The sequence below is a fragment of the Ambystoma mexicanum genome, chromosome 3p (assembly GCF_040938575.1).
Source record: "Ambystoma mexicanum isolate Mex_15411 chromosome 3p, UKY_AmexF1_1, whole genome shotgun sequence".
Classification (NCBI taxonomy): Eukaryota; Metazoa; Chordata; class Amphibia; order Caudata; family Ambystomatidae; genus Ambystoma; species Ambystoma mexicanum.
The window spans coordinates 712,653,502-712,679,748 of NC_090925.1; the positions used below are offsets into that span (position 1 = coordinate 712,653,502).

The 26,247-nt window shown below is 47.2% G+C and overlaps 1 protein-coding gene across 5 annotated transcripts in view; it reads right to left on the reverse strand.

Annotated features, from left to right (window-relative positions):
* BRD8 (bromodomain containing 8) overlaps positions 1 to 26,247 on the reverse strand; it is a 1,405,947-nt gene that overhangs the window by 327,686 nt on the left and 1,052,014 nt on the right. For all 5 annotated transcript variants that reach the window (XM_069651557.1, XM_069651555.1, XM_069651554.1 and 2 more), the window contains one exon: positions 5,575 to 5,837. In XM_069651557.1, the coding sequence (XP_069507658.1) occupies positions 5,575 to 5,837 (263 nt within the window). The remainder of the gene's footprint in view (positions 1 to 5,574; positions 5,838 to 26,247) is intronic.

A 26,247-nucleotide genomic window follows, 5' to 3' on the forward strand; every position in this document is an offset into this window, starting at 1 on the left:
GGTAACAGTGGAGTCTGAATCAGTGTTCCATTCTTATCAGATGACTGATAATTTATGGAACTCCTGTAGTGATTTTTCTACTTAAGCCCCCACCTTGTACCAGTAGAACTGCATGGGTAACCTCTCTGTGGCTCTCTTGAAGGCAAGAAGAACTGCAAGGGGGACCTCGTAAGGAAATTGCAGGGGAAGGGACACTCATCCTGAGGAACCGCCAACCTCAAATGGCCTCCTCTAGTGGGCTCTGTGGGCTTCCTATCTTGTAACCAACCTTCCCTTTGGATTATTTACTTCACAGAGGATTCAACTGCCAACTGAGAGCAGGCCTGGCTCCCAAGGCCTTCCAGAGATAGACACTTTTGTTGACCTAAGGGTCACCCCTCCTGTGGGTAGCCCTCTTCTGCAAGCAAGCTTGATAGTTCAGGATACTCTCAGGGATAAAGATTTTCTGACAACCCTTCTTCCTCATCAGGTTCAAGGGTATGACCAACTACCTCAACCTCGTTTGGGTGCCTATTTTCCTTCCCTCTTCTTGAATGTTATACTCCTTTAGCCTTAGGTTTCCCCTTTGGCTTATGATGGGCCTTAGACTTGCCTAAGGCAACCTGATTTTGAGACCTGGTGCTTGAAAATCTTGCAGTGTTTCCCTCAAGACTTAAATATTGGGAGTTTTATTTCTGTGATGTTATGTCATTGGGAGTTGTACCGCGTGCTGCTGCCATTTATTCATGGTTTCCTGGCACTCAGGCGGATTTGAAAAGGAAGGAAGGTATTGGGTTGGTTAGTGGGCTTTGAGGGGAAGGCGCAAGAGAGCTAAAATGTGCTGTTGGTAACTTCAGCTCGCAATAAACAGTCACTGTGTGCTGGTATGAATTGGAGGGTTGGCATTTGTGTGTTGTATGCAGACATTACATGTGTGTATTTGAGTGTTGTGTGAGAAGGTGGAGTTTATTGTTTCGGTGTGTTGTGACTGGATTTGTATCTAGTCAGTTACGTAATGGGTGTTGGATGTGCTGAGAGTTAGAGAATGAGAGAGTTGTTAGTAGGGTTGGTTGGGGCTCTTTTGTTTTGCTGCGATGGGTTCTGCTTAGTTTTGATGCGTGAAGAGTTCATGGTTGGCATGTGAGTGGTCTATTCTCGTGGAGTTCTCTTGCATTTTGGTGGATGAATTTTTCTCGCTTCTAAATCCTCTTCAGCTCGAGTGTTAAAGAGCCAAGTTTTCGAAGGTTTCCTGAACTTGATGTGATCCTCTTCTGTTTGTATTTCCTTTGCCAGTACGTTCCATAGTTTCACTGCTATGTATGAAAATGCTGATCCTCAAAATGTTTGTTTTGAGTATTGTTTGTGTTCGAGGAGGACAGTTCATTTCGAGGAAATGTTCTCCTCACAATGCTAGGTGTCCTGACAAATTCTCTTCTGACAGCTTAAGTGACAGGCATTTCTGGAAAGTTGAGAGAGGGACCTTCAGTCAACTGCGTAGTTACCAGAGGAGCTCCAGCCAGAGCCTCTTGATTTACCAAGGTGGAATCCACCATAGTTGGACTGGGCCCAGTGTTCCTAAAAGTAGTTACAGCATCAGTGCACTATCCTGAAAAGGATAATTCTGGGTATTAACAAGTATGGGAGCAGAAGCTCCAGTCATTCTAGAATCCCAAGGAAACTAAATCTACATCAGATCCAGCACCACATGTTAAGGAGTATGAAGAGAAGGATACTCTTGTAAGAATCTCTTCCTCTTCATAAGGAAGTGCCATGTTCACAGAATGGACCCCCGCGATCTTACCCTTAAATCTTGGGTCCCTCTTCACGTGGTTACTTGCTGCAGAGGTTACACAAGACACACCAGACCTTTGTATGTAGGGAGGCGCATAGTGTCAACCGTATTGCTTGGGTGGTGAGTCCCACAACCCTTTCCATGATCATGTGCCTTACCCCCCTTATTAATCTTGTGTGGCCTTATGAGCGATATTCTGTGTGGACTCATTGAGCGCCTCTGTACCCACACACACACACTCTCCTGAGATTAAGCCTTGACTGCTCACTGTTAAGATAGATTTCTAGAATCGTGCCTGGTGGACAGATTTTAGGAGGCCACCCTAGTTATAGTGAACAGGGAACTCCGAGGTTAGCCAAAACCCAATCCAGGTAAGCATGAAAGCAGTCAAAGGCTCTTCTTAGAAGAGTGTGAAAGGGGTATGAGTCCATCAATGAGTCCACCATATATAATACAGAATCCTTCTATTTAGACAGGTAGAATATTTATTCTAGGCCTTCTACACATACTGGAAAATGAAACTATCAGGCGATATTATCACATAATACTAAAAAATAAACATATATATATATATATATTCACCATAGATTCATAAATGCATTTAGATAACTTATTCAACACAGGAGGCAAGTAAAATAATGTTGGATATGATAGACCCAATTCACAAGTGATTTCCCTAACTTAAGCAGTCTAATTCCTAAGATGAATGGGGGTGCTTTTGCCAAATGTCACAGGAGCCACAATGCTTCTCACTAGAAGGAGTATTTGCAGGTAAGTTACGCTTCGTTATGTTGTCTTATACCGCGCCTCACTGCCATTAACATTGTCTCCAGGCGCTCACATAGCTCTGTAAGAAAAGTGGGTAGGATTGATTAGTGAGGGATGGGCTCATCTGTTGATGTGTGCAGAAGCAGGAGGAACTGCCGTCTGTGCGCGTGAGCTTTGAAGGTGAGCTTTGTTATGTCCACTGGCCTTATTGCATCCAGAAGGGTGGCGCTGCCAAGTGTCGGAGGCTTTTGGGCTTTTAGTAGGATTAGAAAGGGATATGCGGTTTGCTTGTTTGGGCATGTATAGTATGTGAGAGGTGTGAGGGTGTGGAAAAGAGAAGAGGGGGTTGCGTGATCTCTGGGCGTTGAGTACTTTTATTGTCGATTCTTCACTCTGTATTGTCCAGTGTTTGCTTAGGTCCATGTGTATGGTTTGTAGAGGTATGCGTCTAAACTAAATCTAACCAACTAAATTAGTAACATTCTAGTATGGTTAAATTCAAAAGCAGCGGGTGCCAAATCAATACAATTCTAGTGTGGCTAAATTCAGAAGGAGCAGACGCCTAATCAGTACAGTTCTAGTTTGGCTAAATTCACAAGCAGTGGCCGCCAAATCAGAATAGTTCTAGTGTGGGTAAATTCAAAAGCAGTGGAAAACAAAAGTTAGTACAATTCTATTGTGGCTAAATTTAAAAGCGGCGGGAACCAAGTTAGCGCAATTCTAGTGTGGCTATAGTCTAATGCAGAGTTAACTAAATCATTACAATTCCTAGTTTGGCTAAATTTAAAAGCAGCAGGAACCAAGTTAGTACAATTCTAGTGTTGTTAACATCAAAAGCAGGGACAACTAAATTAGTACAGTTCTAGTGTGGCTAAATTCAAAAGCAGCGTTAACTAACTCAGTACAATTCTAGTGTGGCCCAATTCAAAATCAGCATTAACTAAATCAGTACAGTTCTAGTGTGGCTAAATTCAAAAGCAGGGGAAACCAAATCAGTGCAGTTATAGTCACATTTTTATAATTATAGTTATAATTTTACTTGTGTTGGTTGGTGAGTAGATGAAATATTCTTTAACAATATTACTAAGGTACGTAAATAGTCTTTTATATTTCAGGAGTTACTACCCAGGTTAGATGACCAAAAGGCAGTTGAAAGGAAGATTAGGAGACAAAGGGACTTGCTTCAATGTTATCCTGTAGAGGACAGGGGGTCACAGATGCATGGTGTTTACCTGCCCTTTCGGATTCTGACTTTCCCAGATTACTTGATGTGTCTGCTGGGCGGGGTGGGGGGGGTCTGGGGGGTTTTGGTCGCTGCTGGAGGTTGGATTTCCTGCAGTTAGTTCCAGTGAGAAGTGCCCAGGAGCTACAGGTGTAAGGATGCTTCCGGAAAGGTACAGTAGAAAAATGCAACCCCTGGTGATGAAGATATGCAAGATTCACTGATGCAAGCCTCTTCAGGACGCTTCACAGGACGGGGAAGGTGAGTTCCAACAACGGTCTCCACACACCGTCGACACCAGGTGTCCATCCAGTCAACGTCACAGAACCTCCTCTAGGACAGGATCCCTTGATGCTGAAATGCTGAAATTCAGAGGGAAGGCGACTTGTACCACAAGATAGCGACTTCCAAAGTTGTGGGTGCAACCACAGAATCGCACCATTTCTTTCAAGGTAGCCTACAAGAGAGCTGGTCAGTCTACCGGGTGGTCGAGGGAGACTTCGGAAGGCTCAGGAGGGCTGGATCTTCGAGAAGGTGTCGATACTAGTTGGTTCACTAGTCCAAGGGCTGAAGCACCGCTCAGGGTCTTTGGAAATCAGGTAGTCCAACAGGGCCTCACTGGGCCAGGTGCAGGAAGGGACACCAGGCCTCTTCAGGAGTCTTCCTAGGATCTTCAGTCGGCTGTTCTTCTACAAGGTATTCTTGGCTTCAACACTGATCTGAAGAAATGGCTGCAGGAGTCCTCTTCTTATCCAAAATTCAGGCTGGAGGTAAGTCCAAGTCCACCAATGCAAGGGTCTGCACCATTCAAACAGCCAGTAGTTGTCCAATCAGAAACCACTACTGGTTTCACTCATGCCCCACACCTCCCTGGCACAACGATTGTGGAATGGGACTAGACAGTCCCACCCCCTTCCTGGGACACACACACACAAACAAAAGCATCAATAGCCTGTGAAAGCAGCAGCTTTCCTCGCATGTGCATGACCTTTTAAGGTATTTCCTGAACTGGTAAGGCATGACTAACGCCAAACAACAATTGACCAAAGAACAAGCAAACATCTCACGGCACGGCCATTTTAGGGCACTATGCAAAAATGGTAAAAATGTATCTGCTGCCACCAGCTTGCCTTTAGGCACATATAAAAGCAACCAAAAATCCCAAGTGTGTAAAAATCTAGGATGATACAAAAGTATTCCCACTGCACTGCATTGTAAAATGCTCTGTGCAACGTTAAAAAGCCACAAAAGATAAAACGGAAACAGTTTCCCAGCAATGATAGTCTGAAGTATTGATTAGATTCCCCATGAAAAATGAGCAAGAGGAAGGGGATGTAGAGCTGAAGGCTTTTGTTCCCATCAGAAAGTCAGAGCAGGTTCAAAAGAAAGGGGGGCATAGGAACTATGGAAGAAAAGTTTCAAAAAGAGATGCCTTTCCTAACACTATCCATTAATACCTTGACTGGTGTTGGCTAAACTCTTGAGTTCTCTGTTCACCATAACTAGGATGGCCTCCTAAAATCTGTACATCAGGCCAGATTCTAGAAATCTATCTTAACAGGGCCTTATTCCATTTGTCACAGTTTCATTAATTAATTTCAACTCAACCCGTATTTACACTAATGAGAAGGCATGGGTGTGTCAGCTTCTGAGGCCATAATTCAGGTTGCACAGGTGAAATGTGGAGAATATGATGAAAGCCTCCTGAGATCATTCTAATTAAGGGCCACAAATACATTGTTCGAGATAATAATGAAGGCTACAGAGGTGCATTGTTGGAAAATACCAATGAACTGCAAAAAACAATACTTACAGCAACGAGGAGGCAGGGCTGCTGGGAATGGAATCTGCCAGTGGGTGACACTGCAAAGGTGCATTGTGGATGCTGTAGCCATCGTCACTCTCACTGACCGGAGGATCATTGTCTGTCTCTGACAGGTACCCCTCCCCTACCTCTTCCTCTGGTGGTTCCTCTGGGCTGCCAACCTCACTTGTCACTTCCTCTTCCTCCTCGTCATCTTCCTCATCCTCTTCTTCTTCTTCCCCTTGGGAATCATGGGGAGCAGGAGATGCCTCCTTGTGGAAGAAAGGTACAGAACACAACTATGAACAAAAATGTTATCAGAAGCCAACCTGCAGTCCATGCAAATACCCATCACTTCTCCTCCCATATTGTCACTCTATCTCCTCTCACAATGGGACAGTTCCCTCCCATAGACCAGGGGCCTAGCTGCTCTGCAGTGATCAGCCTATGACTCCTATGATGGATGCAGCAGCTTACCCTTGTAAGGAACCCTTGTTAGAGTGAGTTTTCTCAGACCTGTGTTCAGGAAATGAGGGTAATCTAATCCTGGACAAACAAGTTCTTTAAGCTTTCCTTGGCACACCCAGAGGTAGCAGTGGCCAAGCAGTAAAGGACAGTGGGGTAGACGCGAACACAAGATATCACAATATTATTTTGAATATAACGTTTTTTTCTTTTCTTATTTAAGTGTTACATAGCTTTACAAACTATAGCTTTTCAACACATTGGACACCATCTATATTACAGCACGATAGTCAACACAAAATAACAATTTTAAAAACAACAGTCTAAAAAACAACAATGAATAAAATGCTTCACCCCAAATCCAATGAGGCAGTTTCCTAGTATAATGCATATATTACACAACTTGGCATGCAGTCCATGCCTTCGGTGCCTCAACGCAGAGGACAATCCTCTAAAATAGACAGCACTTGTCTCCAAAAAAGTGTTACAAAAATAATACAGGGCTCACTGCCCCCCTCACCTCTCCCATGAGCAACACCCAAAAAGACTCCCCATAATTAGCAGGCTCCAAATCAGCCATGATAAGAGTCTTTAGTCTCATTGCTCTCAAAGAATTACAGCTAGTTAGCAGGTGTTTGACAGACTCCAGCTCATTGTCTCCATACAGCCGGCAAAAATGAAGGGACCTTGGGATATCATTCCAACCCCCCCTTATTCCTAGGGTCTTCACGGATATCGATTTGAGCTTAAGGTAGTCTCCTAACCAAGGGATAACCCACAAACTGTCCAATGTAATTTGGTACATGCATCTGAGTAAGGATGTGTTCAGTAAATAAACCACTGTTACTTTTTGTGGCGAGATCCACTATGTGCTGCCCACGACTACAAGGAAGGACGACTCCTCTCATAACTGCTTTAAAACTTGTGATAATGCAGTTCAAGGGATCGCCCAAGCCAAAGGTAGCCATCTAGCGTCAACAGTGTTGACAACGAACCGAGTGCTATCCTTCATAAAAGCGGCTTTGACTCAGGCAGCATCAAAGATAAGATAATTCAGAGTACCAGCCCGGGCATTGACCAATTTCCAATAGGTGTTCAGACAAGTAAGCTGGAATCTCGCCAGACAAGAGACAATAACAAACTCAAGAAAAATCGTCTGAACCGGAGAACGTGTCGGGAGGCGAAATAGCTTCTTGAGTAAAGAAGACTCCAGTTTGGCTACTTCGGGGGCATTGCGAGAAACCCAAACTTCAGCCCTGTACATGATTATTGGGAGAATCTTGGCTCAATATCATTGTGCCAATATCCCAACTGAGTACGCCCCTTCAGCACGAGCTAGCTTGCTAAGGCTCCCAATAACCTAGGAACATTTTAACTTGACATAACCCAAGTGGCGAGTACCCCACAATTTATGGTCAAGATAGATTCCCAGGTATTATGCCACTCAAGATGCCATTTGGCTTTAGTGTGTTTCCGGCCAGGGGGGAAAATATTCATATTTATGGTCAGATGGAGGAAGTCAGAGAACTTTTTAACAGATCTAGGGAAGCCTGTAGGCCAGACGGGGTAATGTCCAGCAAGACAATATACTCTGCATAGCCCGGCCACTGGATTGGTGTATTTCCCAGTTTCGAGGCAATAGAAGTTTGGGTGCATCAAGGTCTCTCCCATATCTGCTAAGAGATTGAACAGGAGAGGCTCGAGGATACATCCTTGTTTCAAACCATGATCCATGGTGATCGAAGAGGACATCCTACCTGATTGGTCCTGCCTTAGTTTAACCCTAGTACTGGTATGAAGGGAAATTATCATAGAAAGCAATCCAACAGGAATATTCAAATCTGATAGCTTCCGCTAGAGCTTATTCCTGTCAACAGAATCAAAAGCAGTGCTATAATCAATCAACACTACGTAGACAGGTCATCGTCGGATGAGCAATGCCTGCTGGATCACGGTCAACAAGGCGAGGCAGTTGGTTGTCATACTAAGAATCTGCTGAAAGCCAGTCTGAGTTAATGCAATAGGCTTAGAGGTTTCAGCCCACGACCATAGTTCATTCAACAGTAAACAGGCAAACACGTTCGATGAAGTATCCAGCATGGCAAGAAGGCGATAATTGACAGGGTCAAGACGATCACCCTTCTTCCAAATAAGGACGATACTGTCTCTCCAGGAGGGTGGAATGAGTTGTACTTCTCCAATCCAATAAAAAAGCCAGTCCAACGAGGTAGCCAAACAAGCAGCGTCCTTTTTGATCACAGAGCTGCAGATGCCATCGGGACCAGGAGCCCTCAAGGATTGAATACGGGTGATTAATCTCAATATGTCATTAGGGGTTTTAGTATAATTCCATTTAACAGCTGGTAATCCCAATTCAGCAGGAGTCGTCTCACCACCTCTGAGAGTTTTAGACACGTACACAACCAAGTAAATTCTGTGACGCCAAGGAGATCATGTGTTACAGAGGTAGGGCCTTCAAGCACCCTCAGAAATTCACGTGGTTCATTGGCTAAGGCTAAACCCACAAAGATCCACCAACGGGAGCACTCTATAATATAACACTGTTGACTCAACCACTTTCGGCATAGATATTTTGCTTTATTTAAGCGTAGAGCACAATCAGCTGGGCCGAGAACCATTCCACTAGAACTCGCATTTCGTTACGCAATTCCCGCCTCTTGGTCATTATTTGACTATCAAAAGGATGATGATGAGGGAATGAAGAGGAAGTTTGCCTCTTGGTACTGCTGCCTCGCCTTAAAAAAATAAAGGAGACTGCTGCCGCTATAACGTTCTCTAAGTGTCAGTGTGCTCCATATACCTAGCTGCACAATGTTCTACAAAAGAAGGCAAAGCTACTTGTAGGCTGGTGGAAGCCTCGCACAACCTATGATCGTTCTATGTTATGAGGTTTAATGTGGAATAAACCCTAAAGTCCCCAGTGATGTCAATGGGTTTCAGAGTCAACACCAAAGGCATATGGTCATTCTCAAGCCGATGTAAAATGGCCATGTCACTAACCAAGCGGGGGTCATTAAAGGCATAATCCAAGATGCTACAGGATTTAGGCCCAATGCGAGTATATTCCGGTGGCGTGTCTGAAGAGATTGCGCCATTAACCATAATGAACCCGGAGGAGTAGAGCAAGCTAGCCCATTCGAGACCCTTGTGCAGTAGCAAGATAATGGGCCATCGTCCACAGTTGCAAACAAGGACATATGCCCATGATTAGAGGGATCAGGAGCACTGGGGATCCGGGAATTGAAATCCCTGCCCACAATATATGGGAAACGAGGAATCCAATCACTAATCAAGGCCTCAAGCTCAGGCAACACCAAAGCGTGGGGTTGCCTATAGGGAGGATCATAAATATTAATAACAATAACCTCCTTATGCTTTTTTTGCCAGGGTCAGTAGGGAGAGAAATCCTTCCCATATGAATGTTAGGGGAGCTCTACCATACTCAGGAGATTCTTAACTCCAAGCAAGAGGCCTCGGCTCGGGCACCCAAGAGAGCCCCGGGTAGCTGGTTTATGTATAAAGTGCCAGCTGTCCACCACCACCAAATCAACCATCCATGTCTCCTGTAGTGCCACCCAAGTAGTACTGGTCAAGTTCTTCCAAGAGACCGTATTCCTCAAATAAATGGGAGTGCTGTAAGGAAGGCATGGTATCAAGAATAGACAGACAGAAGTGATCATAGTTCAAGGGTGTTTATTAAACTGTAAATGTAGGTTGGAAAAACACCTAATCTAAACCGAAAACTAAGATGGGAGCAAGCGTTGACCATCAAATAATAATAAGGCAATCCTAGTGGTTTTGTGTCAAATACAAGGGCCTATACTAAGAGAAATCTATTGGCAATCCTTACGCTAAATACAAAAAGAAGTGAGGGATAATGTTCCCAAGAAAGAAGGAAGTGTTCACAAATGAGAAGTCAGGATGCGGTACTTGAGGTCGGTCTTTTGTACCCAAGTTTTCAGCACGGGACAAGGTGGGACTTTGTAGCACAGCACACGCTCGAGCTTTCCCAGCATGAGCTAACAGTTCTGCTTTCAGCAATCAGGGCACTCAATGGTAAAGTCTCCTTTCTATCAAAAAGTCTCTTGCCGCCGTGGGCCTGATATATTCCAATAATAAACAAAGAGTTCCTTTTCACAGATACATTGGGTGGTGTCTTTCACCTCTGGACTCCCCTCTTCCGGGCGCAGATCCCTAGAAAGTTATTTAATGATACCAGAACCTCTCAGAGTCATTCCTCCTGATTTCAAGGGTGTGCCAGCTTCACAGTATCAAAACAAAAGCTCTTCTCTGTATCTGGGTGCTAGTTCTTCACCCACCAGATTCCACATCTTCCGGGCTCAGACCTCTCTCAAATATCACTTCTCTTTATCGGGTTCCCTCTGGCATATTATGCATTCAAAAGGCTTTTCCCTCTTGTATTTTGATTTGTTGCACTCACAGGTCAGTGGGTGTTGGCTTTTCATACTTGGATCGGCCTCTTCCGGGCTCAGAACTGACTCGACTGTTCGTCTCCCTCGATCGGGTTCACTATGGCTTTCGATGCAACTTATCTGGTGACTTTTGTCTTTTTTTTACAGTTCACTGTGGACATCCCTCTGCCGGGTTCACTCTTGTTAACACACTGTATTTCGGGACTTAGACTTCGCCCCCCCTTTGTCAGTATCCCTCTTGTCGACGCACTGTATTTCAAGACTTTAGACTTTGTCCCCTCCTCATCGGCATCCCTCGTTCGGGGGTTCACGTTTCCCAATATGTCAATCATACCTTTTTTCATTCAACTCTTACGATGCAGGATACATTTCCCTTAGCCTCACAATCAACTGTCGGTCAAAGACTTTCGACTGTACAGAGGATTTTATAAGACCCCTCTAGGACCACTTTGACCCCTCTTCTCGCCTTTCCCAAGGCCTTCTGGTTCTGGTAGTTTCAATAATCGGGTAATCGCCCAGAGTTTCCTGAGTGAGCACCCATGTGGTGCTGGACTCCTCTGTTGCTGGTTTTCCCCTATTCTCATCAATCACTCTCTATGCTTTCAAATTTCAATTAGTCGTTTGCTACTTTTTGTTGAACACAGTTTGGTTTCTTATCGACTCTGCCCTCGACTCACCGGCTGCGATGGACCGCTTGTCTTTCTTCCTAATTGGAGTCAGGGTTGGTACCATGGAGACAAGCGTCTCTCACTGGCTTGGTTATCAGCGGAGGAGGGTCTTGTGTACCATTCACATCTTCTGCAACACACGTTGGCTATTAATTGCGGTTTTATGATTCGTTCTGCAGAGGTTTCACAGGCCTTGGTCGGAAAGGGCAAGGTCACTTCTCTCCATGTCACTGTCTCGGTATACGCTGTCTTTCTCCTCTTCTTGAACTGCTGTGCCTGGATAGCTGTCTCGTTGTGTGGTCTGCCTTACTCCTAGAGTGCTCTCGTGTTCCACCTTTGATCCCTGTGGGGAAAGGAAAGGGCCATCAGGTGGGTGTGTTTCAGGTCAATTGCCTGACTTTTCCCGACCCGTCTGTTGGGACACGTCAGGTAAACGGCTCGGGCGTTAGTCCGTTGTATGTGGTGTGTGAAAGTGTTCATGTCAGAAAACAGGGGCGGGGGGCAGTGTTTCTGAATATCCTACGTGGTAGGATGAGGAAAAGGTGTTGAAAGGGGGATACTGCATCTCACCTGTCTGTGTCCCACTTCCACTCCTGATTACCCCCCATACAGGTGATCCTCCCTCACTAGTACACCCCCAGGAACTGGATCCAACAGTGATGGCCGTGTCATGGCCACCTGGATGACAGATCCCTGGGGACTAGTTAGGGAGACACCTTTAGGTTTCTGACAGTGCCCACGAGTGTTCCAGCTAATAAGCTGGACACAACGTGAGGTAGTTAAAACTAAAGACCCTTTATCTCCTTCAGTGCAACCAGACTGGCTAACCATGCCCAGTGCTTCTCTTCCCCCGACAAGACATACTCAACCCCTGCTTCTAGAGGCAAGGTAGAGGTAACGTCTAGGGCCAAGTGCAGGAACTGAGTTTTTTCACCATGGGCAAAAGGTTGAAATCTCCTGCCATACTCGAGATCAATGTAGGCACATTCATAGCCCAGTGGTTTAAATGATTTGTTGTGTCCCAAAATATATGCCATGGTGTCATTGACATAAAAGTAAACTAAAGATGTAGCGGTAAAGGTTTTCTCACATATATCCACTGTTTTTATATCGGCATTTTGTATAAAACGGAGCAGGATTACACAGTGGAGTAAATGAAGCAAGAATGCTCGATTTAAAAACTGCCCACTATCAGTAAGCCTGTCAAGTCTGATCTATTGGTCGTAGAGCGATTGCCTTTCCAGGTGGAGAGGACCTAATAGTTGGGAAAAGAACACCAGTGCCAAGTCCACCATCCTTCTGAACAGAGGCGCTAATAGTAGTGTTAGTAGCAGCATTTAGAGTGAGAGAAGGCAAATGATCTCTGCAAATTACCGTTACAGCCAGTGGGAGAGACTTTGGGTGTGAATCAGGAGGGAGGCTAGTTGACATGGTGGTAACGGTAGGCAATAGTCTTTGAACAGATGGGTCATCTTCAATGGGGTTAATACCCCCATTCTCGTTCCCAAATACCATACAGTTAGAAGAAATAACCTTACAGGAGGGAGCAGGTGTAACGCTCACCTGATTCCCGTAGAGGCGCCGGTCTTGACTGGGCGTATACCGTATCTTCAAAGGTGATGTGTAACACACGGCTGGCTCTTTGGGCTGGACCTCTGTGCACTGTATGTCTGACTTGAAGGGTAAGATGTCTTAGGTAAGTGAACGCCGTGCTCTCCATCTGCCTCGGGGCAGGGTGCTGTAACCAGTTTCTTCACTGGATAAGGGGAGCAGGCCTCTTGACTTCAGAGGACTGCTGTGCGTCGTTTACTGCACGAACGGTAAGTTTCGAGTAATTCTAATGTCTTTAAAGTCTTTAGTAATGATGTTTCTTGTTTTGCAGGGTTCCGGCGATGGCGGATGACGGGCTGAAGTGAGTTGAAGATGGAGCCCGTGTGATGAATAGAAGCGCCTGGAAGCACGTAAGTAAGCGCTTGTTGCCTGCTTCACGATGCGCTCTAACTGTCTTTTTATTTTGCAGGTACAAGTTCGGAGCGGCTGCAGGGTGCCGGAATACCCACTGGGTTGGATGCGGAAAGGAGTAATGGCACGTGAGTATTAAAGTTCCCCAATGTCTTTAAACGTACCTTGTTTTGTCTTTCAGATGCGGGATGCAGCGCCAAAGGCCTCCGGAGCGTGCAAAGAGCTGGTAAGCTTTTGTCTTTCAGATGCCGGAATGCAGCGCGAGGCGTTGGTGACAGCCGATGGACCAGGTAAGTGAAGAGCTGTCACTGAAGACCGTTAATGCTAACCTGTTCTTTCTGGTCTTTATAGGTGTTGCTGAAGACTGGATTCAGGATGGTAAGCCTTTTTCCTTAGGCCCAGGATCAGATGCAGAAGACACGATGAGCGTTCTGCTGCAGAGGATGCAGAATAACGCAAAGCAAGATTCATCCATCGGGTGTGGTTTAAATAGCCTCCTGTAGTGCTTAGCTGTCTCCTTCCACAGCCACGCCTAGGTAAGAAAAGAGTTCCTGCTTTCCAGAAGAGTTCCAGTGTTCTGAATTTAGGGAGTGGCTCCTGCCCCACCCAACAGGAAAAGTAGTTCCAAACAGAAGAGGATCAGAGGCTCAACTGGCAGGCAAGTAAGCAGCATGGTCTGCTGCAGGTAAGTCCACCCAAGCATTATGAGCCCGGCGCTTCCAGCGCTGGGACTGGGCATATTTATGAGCCTGGTGCCACTGGCGCCAGGACTGGGTCCAAAAGGTCCCAATTGGGACTGGTTGGCACTCGGAACCTGGGTTATGGATCTGCTTCCAAGGGAGTTGGGAAAACCCTGACCTTTTGGAAGCAGAGATCATGACAGCAGGGGTGAGGCCATTAGCATGTGTAGAATGAAAAATAGAAAATAATGCTACAGGCGCCTCTGGCTCCTTTGCCACGGAGTTCCCTGTAATCTCTGCAGCCTCTAGGCCCTTTCTCTTTTTCTTATTAATAAGTGGCTCACACATCAGAGCCTGACTAACAACCTTTCGAGGCCACTTTCTTCGGTCATGGTCGAGTGAATAATTGGTAGATCTGGAGTGGCCAGACGGATGACATCCAATAAAATGTGAGTATGGGCGGTGTGAGAAACCAGAAGGTGTCTCACCCACTAGTCCCCGGGAATCTCTCTCCCAGGTGGCCAGGACACGCAATCGCCTTTGGATCCAGACACTGGGGGTGGACCCGTGCGGGTGGATCAGCCGAGTGAGGGGTCTTCGGGGACTGGGACATCTGATGGCGAGACATTTAACCTCCTCCCTGTAACACCTTTAACCCATCCTATCCAGTAGGATATTTAGGAACTCTTTCCCCCTAGCCCCCTTTTCCTACATGAACACTTTCACACGGACAACAAGCTCTGGGAGAAAAGAGACTCACACCCGAGCATTGTACCTGACATGTCCCACTACTATGGTCAGGCAATTAATGGTAATCACTCACACCTGACTTCTATTAAACATCCCCACACAGAGAAAAGTTGGAGCACGAGATTACACTTTGAGCGAGGCAAAGCACACGAAGGAACAGTGGTTTCGAGACGGCAGCTGAACGAAGGGAGAAAGACGGCAAACCAAGAAGGGTGTACCAGAAGGGAGATGCCCTTGACCTTTCCAATGGAAAACTGTTACTTTCCAGAGTACTTCGTACTGAACAGCATAAGGCCAGGAAACAGGACTGAAGAATCCTGCATTGTGTGCCTGAGATATCCGGGGCCCTCCTATCCGGGGCCCTCCTACATGGCTGAGCGAGTCGGGGAGGAACAGCAGCAGCTGCCATGGTACCGTCCTTGGCTCCAAGATTAAAAGCAACGCCTGAAATCAACTCAGCCGGTGAGTTGGGGATACCGATGCAAGACTGGTCTGTGTTGAAGTCAAGGTTGCAAGCAGCAACATTGTATAAACAGCACAAGAAGCAAGATTCATAAAGCATGTGATGAAAGACGAGAGGCAAGCTGAATTGCTGATGGATGTTTGAACAAAGAGAGGAAAGATATAACAACTGTGACAGAGTGGTCTGGCACCGCGAGTGTGCTCAATTGAAGGTCTCTGTAAGGTGTTCAGCTAAAAGTGATAAAAATGAAAAGTAGAAAACGAGAATGAGAAATTAAGTGAATCGAAGTGGCCCTGCAACGCTTTAAGCAAAATCCATTGCACAATCGAAAGTCTTTGATTTTTGAAACGGTCCGAGCCCCAACGAGGGAGACCAGTTGAGAACATTGTGTTTAAGGGGTCTGAGCCCGAACGAGTGAGATCTGTGGTTCAAGCCCAATTGAGGGAGAGCAATCGTGAACATTGTGTTTAAGGGGTCTGCGCCCGAACGAGGGAGATCCGCGGTCTGAGCCCGATTGATGGAGACCAATTGTGAACATTGTGCAAAAGGGGATCCGAACCTGAAGGAGAGAGACCCATGGTGAATAGTGAAGTCGAGAATTTATGAACGTGAAAAACCAGATTAAAAAAAAGAACTGTAGTGCTCGTTTGTTACGTCAGGCCCTCTGCAATAAGAGACTTTGAATCGTAAAGATACTTTGGCACAGAGGCCCTGATATCTATGCTTTGAACTGTATCCTCGTGGCAGAGAAGCCAAGTCTGTGCGAAGCTCGAATGTGCCGCCTTGTGCTGAATGTGCTGAAAACGTGGGGAAGGGAAGCCAACAGCTGATCTATCATGACATATTCTTTCTTGACCACTTTTCTTTTTGGATATATTGTTGTGCCACACCATTTGTATTTAGAAGTAAGGATTGGCAATAGTTTATTAGTACTGCCCCTTTTATTTTGACAGAGACTCCACTAGGACTGCGTTATTTATTATTTGATGGTTGTAGCTTGCTCCCATCCTTAGATTTAGGATTAGATAGGTGTTTAACCAACCAATTAAAGTTCAATAAACACCCTCGAACTATGATCACATGTGTCTGTCTTCACTGTCTGATACCATCACTCTCATTACGAGTTTGCTGGTCCGGTAACAACGGTACCGGTAAGCTTGCCGGTACTGTTATTACCGGACCGGCAAACTACGAGTTCTGCTTGCAAGAGCCTTTCAGCCCGCCAGGTCTAACCTAGCGGGCGGAACGGCACCCGCAAGCAAAACACGACCGATGCACCGGCACCATTCATGAATGGTGCCGGTGCATCCGACCTCCCCATTCCCACTGAGTCCAATGGGACTCAAACGGGACTGGGGAATAAAAATTACAGGCATCCGGCAATGTCCAATTACCAGGTCTGCCAAGGCTGGAATGCCCCAGTAATTGCCCGTTGCCGGTAATTTCATGACTCCGGCGGCAGCCGTGCCAGTATTTACCAGCACGACTACCGCCAGGGTCATAATGAGGCCCCATGTCTTTCTTACATCGGCCGGGTGAAGGGAGTCTGCCAGTGGGGCAAATTAGGGAATTACCTGAGGCTGTGCGTCAGCCAAGAGCAATTACTGGTGCTGGAATGGTTTAGTGAGTTCATCGTCCAAAGCCAAAGATTTAGAAAGCTGGAGTTCATGAGTGTCCAATTTATTAACAATTAAATTACATTTAGTGATCAGGTCCATCAACAATGACTCCAAGATGTTAAACATTGCAGCTGAGGAGCTGCTCTCGTTAGCTAAGTCAATTGAAGTAGTAAATCTTATGGAAGCAGGTGAGGAAAAACCAATGTTCCGGTGTAATGATACGGGGTGTAGCTCACCAGGTTGTTCAGGCTGAAATGCCTCCCTAAATAAAAAAAGGAGAATCAGCCATGCTATCCCGCACCGTCAGATCCGACCTAGGCGAGGTCAGAGTTTGAACGGCACAGATCAAAGCAAAGGTTGTGGCACAGGGCTGGAATGCACTAAACACAAGGTTTTCCCCACATTCATGGCCACATGTTTTTTTTCTTCCTCATAAAGTGAAGTTACCAAAGCTGGATTAGCGACGTTAGATGAGGACACATTAGTAACGTGAAAATCTTGTGTCCGTGCAGTGGAGGAGTTGTCTAAATTCACAGAGTACTCGGACAAAGAAACATTAGTAAGGGGCCTTGCAATATGCTCAATGGTCTTAGATCCCGAACACTTAAAAGGTGAAGTTAGAACCAATATCAAGTCCTTAGTTAAGTCTCTAGTAGTGATAGAAGAGACAGCTCTGTTGCTTGCAATGTTTTTTTTTGCCAAGCTTTCCAGCTCGCTCAGTTCAAACACCTCTTCAAGTGAAGTGACTGGCGATGCTCTGTCCTCCATGAGACCTTGTAGAGAAATGGTGACACGCTTAAGCAATCATGCTGAAAAAGCACAAGTACCACGTCGCTTCAGCGTGGGTGATCAAAGGTTAAGGTCTGAAGCTAGTAATTAAAAAAGAACCAGTTAATCACAACAAATGCCTCCCCCTAATAGCCGAAGCTAAGTGGGACTTCAAAAGTAAATATGCTACAAACTCAGCACAGCAGTGGCAATGTCCCCAAAACATATGGTTGCCCATAAGGCAGGCAGCCGTGAGATTAACTTATCCCCCGTACTGACCGACTGCCGAACTGCCAAACTGTATTATCACTTTGCACTCACTTCCACACTCGCACGACATTCGTGCTGGCAGCGAGGCTTTGAAGGAGTGAGCAGCCAGGGCCATCCCAGCACACATGTCCCAGGCAGGGCCAGGTAACGGAGTGCAGAAAACAGAATCACGCTCCAATGTTGCTGAACGAAGCGATCAGAAATTAGGTAAACCAAAGGAAAGTCCGGTGCCAAACTGTAGTATTACTTTCCACTCACTTCTACACTAGCAAGTGCATTCGCGCTGGCATCGAGGCTTTGAAGGAGTGAGCAGTCTGGGCCAGTCGAGCACCGAGCGCCCAGGCAGGGCCAAGTAAGGAAGTGCAGAAAACAGGATCAAGCTTCAATGTTGCTGAACGAAGCAATCAGAAAGGAGGTAATCCAAAGGCAAGTCTTGTGCCAAACTGTAGTATCACTTTCCACTCACTTCCACACTCGTTATTTATTAAGATAATCGTTATTACTTGTCAAAGGTTGATTATGCAGCTCAGAAAAATCCCTATGAGCATTCTGTTGGGATTGACACCACTTTTCATGGTCAACTGCGAAGCCAAAGGTCAACTGCAAATTTTGGATGCAAAATGTAACTGTTTTTATCTCACAGGTACTTGTGGACTTGTAGAAAATCAACGCAGATTCAATATTCAATAGGAAACAAAGGGATATATAGACATCGTCAGAGTGGCTCAATGGCATACTGGTACTGAAGCTTAACTGGCCCAATTGGTAGGTGTACAGGATGGCAATGTGAAAGGAATTGCCCAATGTAACAAACAGGAGTTTGATTCATGTGTGATCTGGTTCCTTTCTGAAGACAATATGAGCACTGATAATCTCACGGTTTAGGTATTATCAGCTGTTTCCAACTGGAGGCTGTGACATACTGGCCCCCACAAGTTGAGAGGGCAACACTGCAAGATCCGGGGATACCCCTGTGAACCAGAAGCTACAAAGAGAATGTTCAAGTGCTGACGAGCCTCTGGTGATGATGTAATGCCGACAAAAAGCAGAACTACTGGAGCTGGGATAGGGAGAGGCTGTCCAATACACTAAAGGTAAACTTCTGGTGCTGGTGAAGTAGATGGTATAAAGCAGAGGAAGATCTATTAACAGATATATTTATCAAAGACCTGATGTTAGCTTCTGTTGGGGAGATTGAGTTTAGGCTCCATGTCTAGGGCACATGCATATCACTCTACTCAGTTTACAGGGTGTTTCCTTTGAGTTATTGACTCTCGTGACAGGACAGAGTCAGAGATGTTTAGTAGTAGTAGTACACGTTTAGTAGCCATTTGCAGTAAACACGAAAGTGCACAAGTAAAACATTATAAAAATAGCACAAGCATCATTGCTGTCACCAGCTTGTATTAGGCACATATTAAAAGTAACCAAAAATCCAAACGGTAAAAAGTTACAAGGACACTAAGTATCCTAATTGCACTTCACTGTAAGGTGATGTGTGCAATTGTAAAAATACAAGAATTCCGGAAAGAGAAGAACAAGTTACTTACTAACGGGTAACGTTCTTTCGATTGGATGTTCCTCCCAAGTATTCCACATCTTTAACATGTAATGTCACAGCTGTGTACTTCGGAAACTTTTTTGGCAGAGGGCATCCTGCGTCGATGGCGTCGGGTTGATGTCCCTCGAAGGCCTCTGTCGAGGGCGACGTCACCGGATGTTATAAATAGGACGCACGGCGCCCGTAGCCTCAGTTTAAGTTTTTTCCCCCCATAACGTGTGACCGGCACATATCCAATGTCTGCTCGACTGCACATAGACTTGCAGAAAAGTAAGCTACAATTGCATAGGAAATTCTCCTGAGGGGCAGTCTGGGAGGGCGATGTGGAATACGTTGGAGGAACATCCAATCGAAAGAATGTTACCAGTTGTTAAGTAACTTGTTCTTCGAATGGATTGTGTCCTCCAACGTATTCCACATCTTTGACAGACTCCCAAAGCAGTACCAGAAAATGGAGGAGGGAAAAGAATTTAGAGTACCCAATCAGATGGAGGAATAAAGAACTGCCTTATGAAAGGCCATATCTCGACCATGGAGCGTATCCAGGGAGTAATGTTTAACAAAGGTGTGGATAGAAGCCCATGTGGCTGCATCACAAATATTCCTAATAGGAACACCCCGCTGTAGGGCAGTGGAAGTAGCCACTCCTCTAGTGGAATGAGCTCGCAACCCTTCAGGAGGGTCTTTACCCGCCAATCAGTAACACTCAGTAATGGTGAGGATAATCCACATGGACAAGGTCTGTTTGGTAACAACCTGGCCCAATCGGTGTCCAGCATATCCCACAAAGAGTTGATCGTCCACTCTGACCCTGGACATCCTAGAAATATAAAAGCTCAGAGCTCTCCTAGGGTCCAACCTATGGAGTCGCTCCTCTTCCTTACCAGGAGGAGGATAGAAGGAAGGAAGAACCACTTTCTGGCTCAAATGGAATTCAGACACTACCTTAGGAAGAAAGGAAGGACGTACCCGCAGTATAAGCCTATCCTTGTGGAACACAGTAAAGGGTGGCTTAGATGAAAGTGCCTGCAATTCACTCACTCTGCGCGTGGAAGTAACCGCAACCAAGAACACGTCTTGAAAGACAATAATCTCAAAGGACAAGAGTGCAAAGGTTCAAACGGAGCACCCATCAGAAATTTCAAAACCAAATTCAGATCCCAAACAGGCAGCTGGATAGGGGACGGTAGGAACACATTAGTGAGCCTGTTAAGAAATTGGGAAATCAAAGGAATATTAAAGTAAGAACATTCTTCAGACGAGCGCTTAAAGATAGACAGCGCTGCCAGGTAACCTTTAATGGTACCCACTTGAAGGCCCCTGTGGGACAAGGAAAGTAAGAAAGACAAAACCATAGGAATGGAACACTGAAAAGGATCAACATGTTGTCCTCTGCACCAGTCGCAAAACTTACTCCAACGTTACAGGGATTTTGTTGCTGTCTCCTAGCCGAAAGCAACACCTCCATCACATCATCCGGGAGGTCCCAATCCTTATACCTCAACCTTTCAGATACCAAGCGTGAAGTCGTGAGTCCTGACCTCTGGATGGAGAACCTGCCCCCCCCCCCCCACCTCCCTCGCGCGTTAGCAGATCCTCTCGGTAGGGAAGACGGCGTGGAGGGCAGATGGACATTTCTAAAAGGTCTGGGTACCACGCTCTCCTGGCCCAATCCAGAGCAATGAGGATCATGAGGGATCAAAACCTCCGTAACCTCCTTAACACTTGAGGAATGACAGGGACTGGAGGAAACGCATACAGCAGTGGGAATGACCATTCCACTATGAATGCGTCTCCTAAGGCGCCTCTCAGAGGAAATTCCCTTGAGCAGAAACTCTCGCACTTCCGGTTGGTACTGGTGGCGAAGAGATCCACTTGTGGGGTTCCCCAAAGGGCGAAGATCTCCAAAAGGACATCCTGAGCCAACTCTGACTCGTGAGAGATCGTGCTGTGCCTGCTCAGAGCGTCAGTCGCCGCATTTTCCTTTCCGGCCAGTTGGACTGCCGAGAGTGAAATTCCTTGCTGGATTGGCTAAAACCAGAGCTGCATTGCCTCTCTGCACAATGGGAGTGACCCTACACCCCCTTTTTTGTTGAGGTAATGCATGGCCACTGTGTTGTCTGTCATGATCAGGGCACTCCGCCCCTGCACAGAAAGCAACCTGATGGCCCTCAACTCTAACAGGTTGATGTGGAGTTTGGAATCCTGGAATCCGGTCAAGTTGTCGGGATGAGCGCCCCATCCTGTGAGGGAAGCGTCCGTCACTACAGTCACCTCCGGCCACGGTTGCCAAAACGGCTCCCCCTTCATCAGGTTCCCCTCATTGGCCCACCATAGAAGATCATGGGAGACCGAGAATGGAATCTGAACGGGATCCGTCATCCGGCCTGATGACTGTGACCACTGCATCTTGAGGATCCATTGCAGGGATTTCATCCTCAGCCTGGCCTCTGGCACCAGAAAAATGCAGGATGCCACGAGGACGAACAACCTTAAGAATTCGAAAGCCGGGAGACTCTGGGCATGTTGAAACTTGTCCACCATCTGCACAATGTACTGAGCCCTTACCTTGGAAGGCAAGGACTTCCCATAGGACGTGTCCAACACAGCCCCTATGTACTGGAGCTGTTGGGAAGGTGTCAGGTGCGACTCCTTGAAAATGAGGGAGAAGCCAAGCTTGTGGAGGGAGCGGCTTCCAAGGCAGGTGAGACCGAGGTGATCCAATGCTTGCTCGGGAGAACACGCAAGGATCAGCCAGTCGTCTAGGTAGGGGTAGACGTGAATCCCCCCTCGCCTGAAATAAGCTGCCACCACCACCATGAGATTGGTGAAGACCCTCAGGGCAGAGGTCAATCCGAATGGCAGGACCCGAAACTGAAATTGTGAGTCGCCAGCCGCAAACCTCAGGTACTTTCTGTGCTTGGGATGAATCTGCACATGAAAGTAAGCATCCTGTAGGTCCAGAGACACCAACCAATCCTGAAGTTGAAGGGCCTAGAAGACTTGAAAAAGAGTGACCATCTTGAACTTGTCCTTCCTGAGAAGTTTGTTCAACCAACGCAAATCCAGGATGGGTCTCAATCCCCCGTCTTTCTTTGGAATAAAAAAATATGGGGAATACGATCCCTTGTTCCTCTCCGCTACAGACACCAGTTCTATAGCGCCTTTCTCCAGCAGGGTCAAGATTTCCTGCACAAGGAGTGGATCTGGAAGCTTCAAAGAGAGATTCCCCAGTGGATTGTCGTGCGGCCGCTGTAGGAAGGGAAGGCAGTAGCCATGGCTATTGTATCCAGAACCCACGCATCTGAAGTAATAGCTCGCCATTCTTCGAGATGCTAAGACAGTCTGCCCCCAACCGGCGACCATGGGACATGGCAGCATAACTGTTTTGGAGCAGCTGCGGCAGCACCTGAAGGCAAAGAGGCAGCTGCCTGAGCGGCTTTGGCACCCCTATTTCCCCGACCACCACGGGTACTTTTACTCTGACCCCTTTGACTGGCGGCTCCTCTCGTTCTACCAAAGGAGGAGTAGTAACAAAAAGAACCTCCCCTCCACTGCTGTACCCTAAGACGAAAAGGCAGAGGTTGACGCACAGCTGCGCTTAAAGACTTCGCCGCAGCTTTGGAGGTCTGCAAACTCTCAAGACTCTCGTCAGCCTTGCTGCCAAACAAATGCGCGCAATCAAAGGGCATGTTTAGAAGACGGGCTTGCACATCCGAAGCAAACCCTGACTTCCGCAACCATGCAAATCTGCGTATAACGGTGCTCGCAGCCATGGACCAGCTAACACTGTTGGCTGTGTCCAAACCCGACAGAAGGGATTCACACATGGCATCCTTGCCATCTTGAACGAGAGCAAGGAACCCCATCCCTTTCTTCCCCTCGGGAATCTGCTCAGCTGCAAGAGAAACACAATTCCACAGAGTGGTGTGATTTCAGCGCCATACTCCCCGCAGAAAACACCTTACGTGCCCAACCGTCGAAGCGTTTGTCGTCCCTAGCAGGAGGGATGGTAGGGTACGCTGCCTGCCTAGACGTGGCCGTAGCCGCCTGAACCACCAAACTCTCAGGAGTGGGGTGAGATGAAAGGTAGCTGTGGTCGGTACAGGAAAGGCAGTATTGCTTAGTTAACGATTTGTTGATTGTCGGAAGAGATTCCGGGGTCTGCCAAGCAGCTGCCACCCTCTTCTGCAAGGTCAAATGAAAAGTTAACACTGGGTCAGAGGACGGACCTTGGTCCAAAATATTCGTCAAGTCAACCTGAACAAACGTTTCAGGAGGGGTGGACCAACCAAGATATTCCGTGATTCTAGCCATCAGTCTCCTGTAGGATGATTCAGCAGAGCCCCAGGCTCAGGCCTGCCAAACTCCACCTCAGGAGAAGTGTCTAGGCCACTGGCATCATGAAGAGATCGCCTTAACTCTTCCAATTGGCTATCACCAGAAAAGACAGGAGCCATATCGGGCTCAACAGGGTCAAGATCTTCATCTGGCCTCTCCTCCTCCTCATAGATGTCATCCAGAGGGAGGTAAAAGTCCTGTCTCGAGACAGTCGAGGGTCTGGAGTCCTTAACAGGCCTTACAGACTACCACACCAGGGACCTCCGATGGCAAATCCCGGCCAAAAGGCCCCAAAGGCGTTGAGGGCGCAGACGGCTTCGGCGTCGACAACGGTGCCCACGACACTTAGGGCTGGTACGAAGGCAAAGCTTCGACGTCTGTATCCGACAGACATGGCGTCGACTCCTCGAGCCCTTAGCAGGTTTCTGCGGTCTCGCTTGGGACGATGACCGAGACCTGGAAGCACGTCTCTTGCGACCATCCTGAGCCTTGTCCGAACGGGACCTCGAAGGTTCCCGATGAGGATCGTGCCGAGGATCCGAGTCCAAAGGCGCACGAGCCACGGATCGAGACCGTTCCTTGCAGGCTTCAGAAGAAGGTACGGATGGAACTGTGCCCTACGATTGGAAAATCGCCATTATCTGTTCCCTGAAGGCAGCCCATTCCTCCGGAGTCGAGGACTTAGTTGGACAAGCCACTTTCCTCGCGGCTCCATCCTCCAAGGCGGACGGGGAAGGCGACCGATGACAGTGCTTCTGAGAATGCTGAGATGAGGAAGACGAATGGCGGGAACCACTCTGGGACCGAGACCCCCAGGACTCCTTCCGACGCAGAGAGTCGCCCTTCGAATCGTTGGTGGACATCTCCTTGGATTTACGGGACTTCCTAGCTTTAGAACCCCTACCCTACCTGAAGCTTTCCCTTACGCTCCCGCAAGGCCTTAGCAGTCAGCGACTGGCATTTGGAACAGTCGTCGGTGTCGTGACTCTAACCCAAGCACCACAAACAAATGTGATGCTGGTTGGTAATCGACATCTTAGACTTTCAGTCCGGGCAAGTCTTGAAGCCAGACCACGGAGTCGGAGGGGTCGAAGAAGAAGACCTATTCACAAGGAACACAGGAGGCGCGCCGAGTCTCCGAAGCAAACACATTTGCGGAAAAAACGGAACTGAGGCTACGGGTGCTGTGCGTCCTATTTATAACTTCCGGTGACATCGACCCGACGCTATCGAGCCAGGGCGCCCTCTGCCGAAAAGGTTTCCGAAGTACACATGTCAAAGATGTGGAATACATTGGAGGACACAATCCATTTGAAACAAAGTTTCTCAGTACTGACAGTCTCGGGGACTAGTCAGTTTCCCCATAACAATGAGCAAAAGGCAAGGCAAGGCAAATAAAGCTGAGGGCGTTACTTTGCGTGTTCCTTCGCGTTTAAAAAGTCAGGACAGAGTTCGCAAACAGGCAAAAAGAAGGGTGACCCACAGAAATCTATTAAGGGAAATGTGCAAAAAGAAAATCTTTCCTAACAACCACCAGGATGCAGGAGACCATACAGCCTACCAAGCACAGAATAGCTGAGGCATGAACCTTTGCCTGTGTGTGGAATACTTGTGACATCTTGTAGATGTTTGTCACTTCGTCCTTGCGTGGGAAAGCCTGGCCCAGGTGAGTGTCCAAGACCGCTCTGATAAATCGAAGGGACTGGAATGGTGAAACCTGAGACTTCCTGTGGTTCTTGGGGAAGCCAAAGCTGTGCAACAGGCTGCACGTACGGAACAGATGTTCCGACACCCACTGTGGAGAGCGAAATCAGATTAGCCAGTCGTCCAGGTAGAGAAAGACGTGAACTCCTTCCCTCCTGTGGTGAGACACCACCACTTCCTACAGCTTGATTAAGACCCAGGGTGCCAAAGAAGGAGCAAATGGTAGGACTCTGAACTCCTAGTGGCAATGGCCCAATACAAATCTCATGTACTTCCTGTGCTTTAGGTGGATTGGCACATGGAAGCAGCCAGTCCTGCAGGTCGAGCGCTTGGAGGATCTAGGCCAGTGTAGCCATCTACAACTTGTCTTTGCGTAGATACAACTTCAAGAGCCTAAGATACAGAACAGGATGCAAGCCTCTGCCTTTCTTCGGAACCAGAAAATAGACTGAGCACCAGCCCTTGCCTCATTCTGATTGGAGCACCTGTTCTTTAGCACCCTTTGTCAGAAGCTGATGAAACGACTCCAACAGAAGAGGGTCCAGAGTAAGACTTGGCTGAATGTCTGGAGGGCGCTGAGCAAAAGGGAAACAATTTCAATGGTAAATGACCTGTAAGGTACAGGCATCATATGTGGTGAGACACCATTCCTTGACGAAGAGGGAAATTCTCTCCCCCAGATGGGCCGTATCGTGGAAGTCAGTTTCACAGGGGCTTCACACCAGGGGACGCTGAGGGCATGCATAGGCTGACAAACCGCCTCTTAAGAGTACCTATGCCCCTTTCCCGAGCAGACCTGTACTTGTAGTTTGCTCAAGGGAGCTTGTCCCCTACTCTTGTGGCCATAGGGGGGAAGGGGTGAAATACACTACCTCTACGTGTGGGGATAGCAGACTGTTGCTGCTGAACTGCAAGACCCAGGGACTTGGCAGTCGACCTCAAGGACTTCAACCTTTGGAGGGACTCATCAGCTGTGG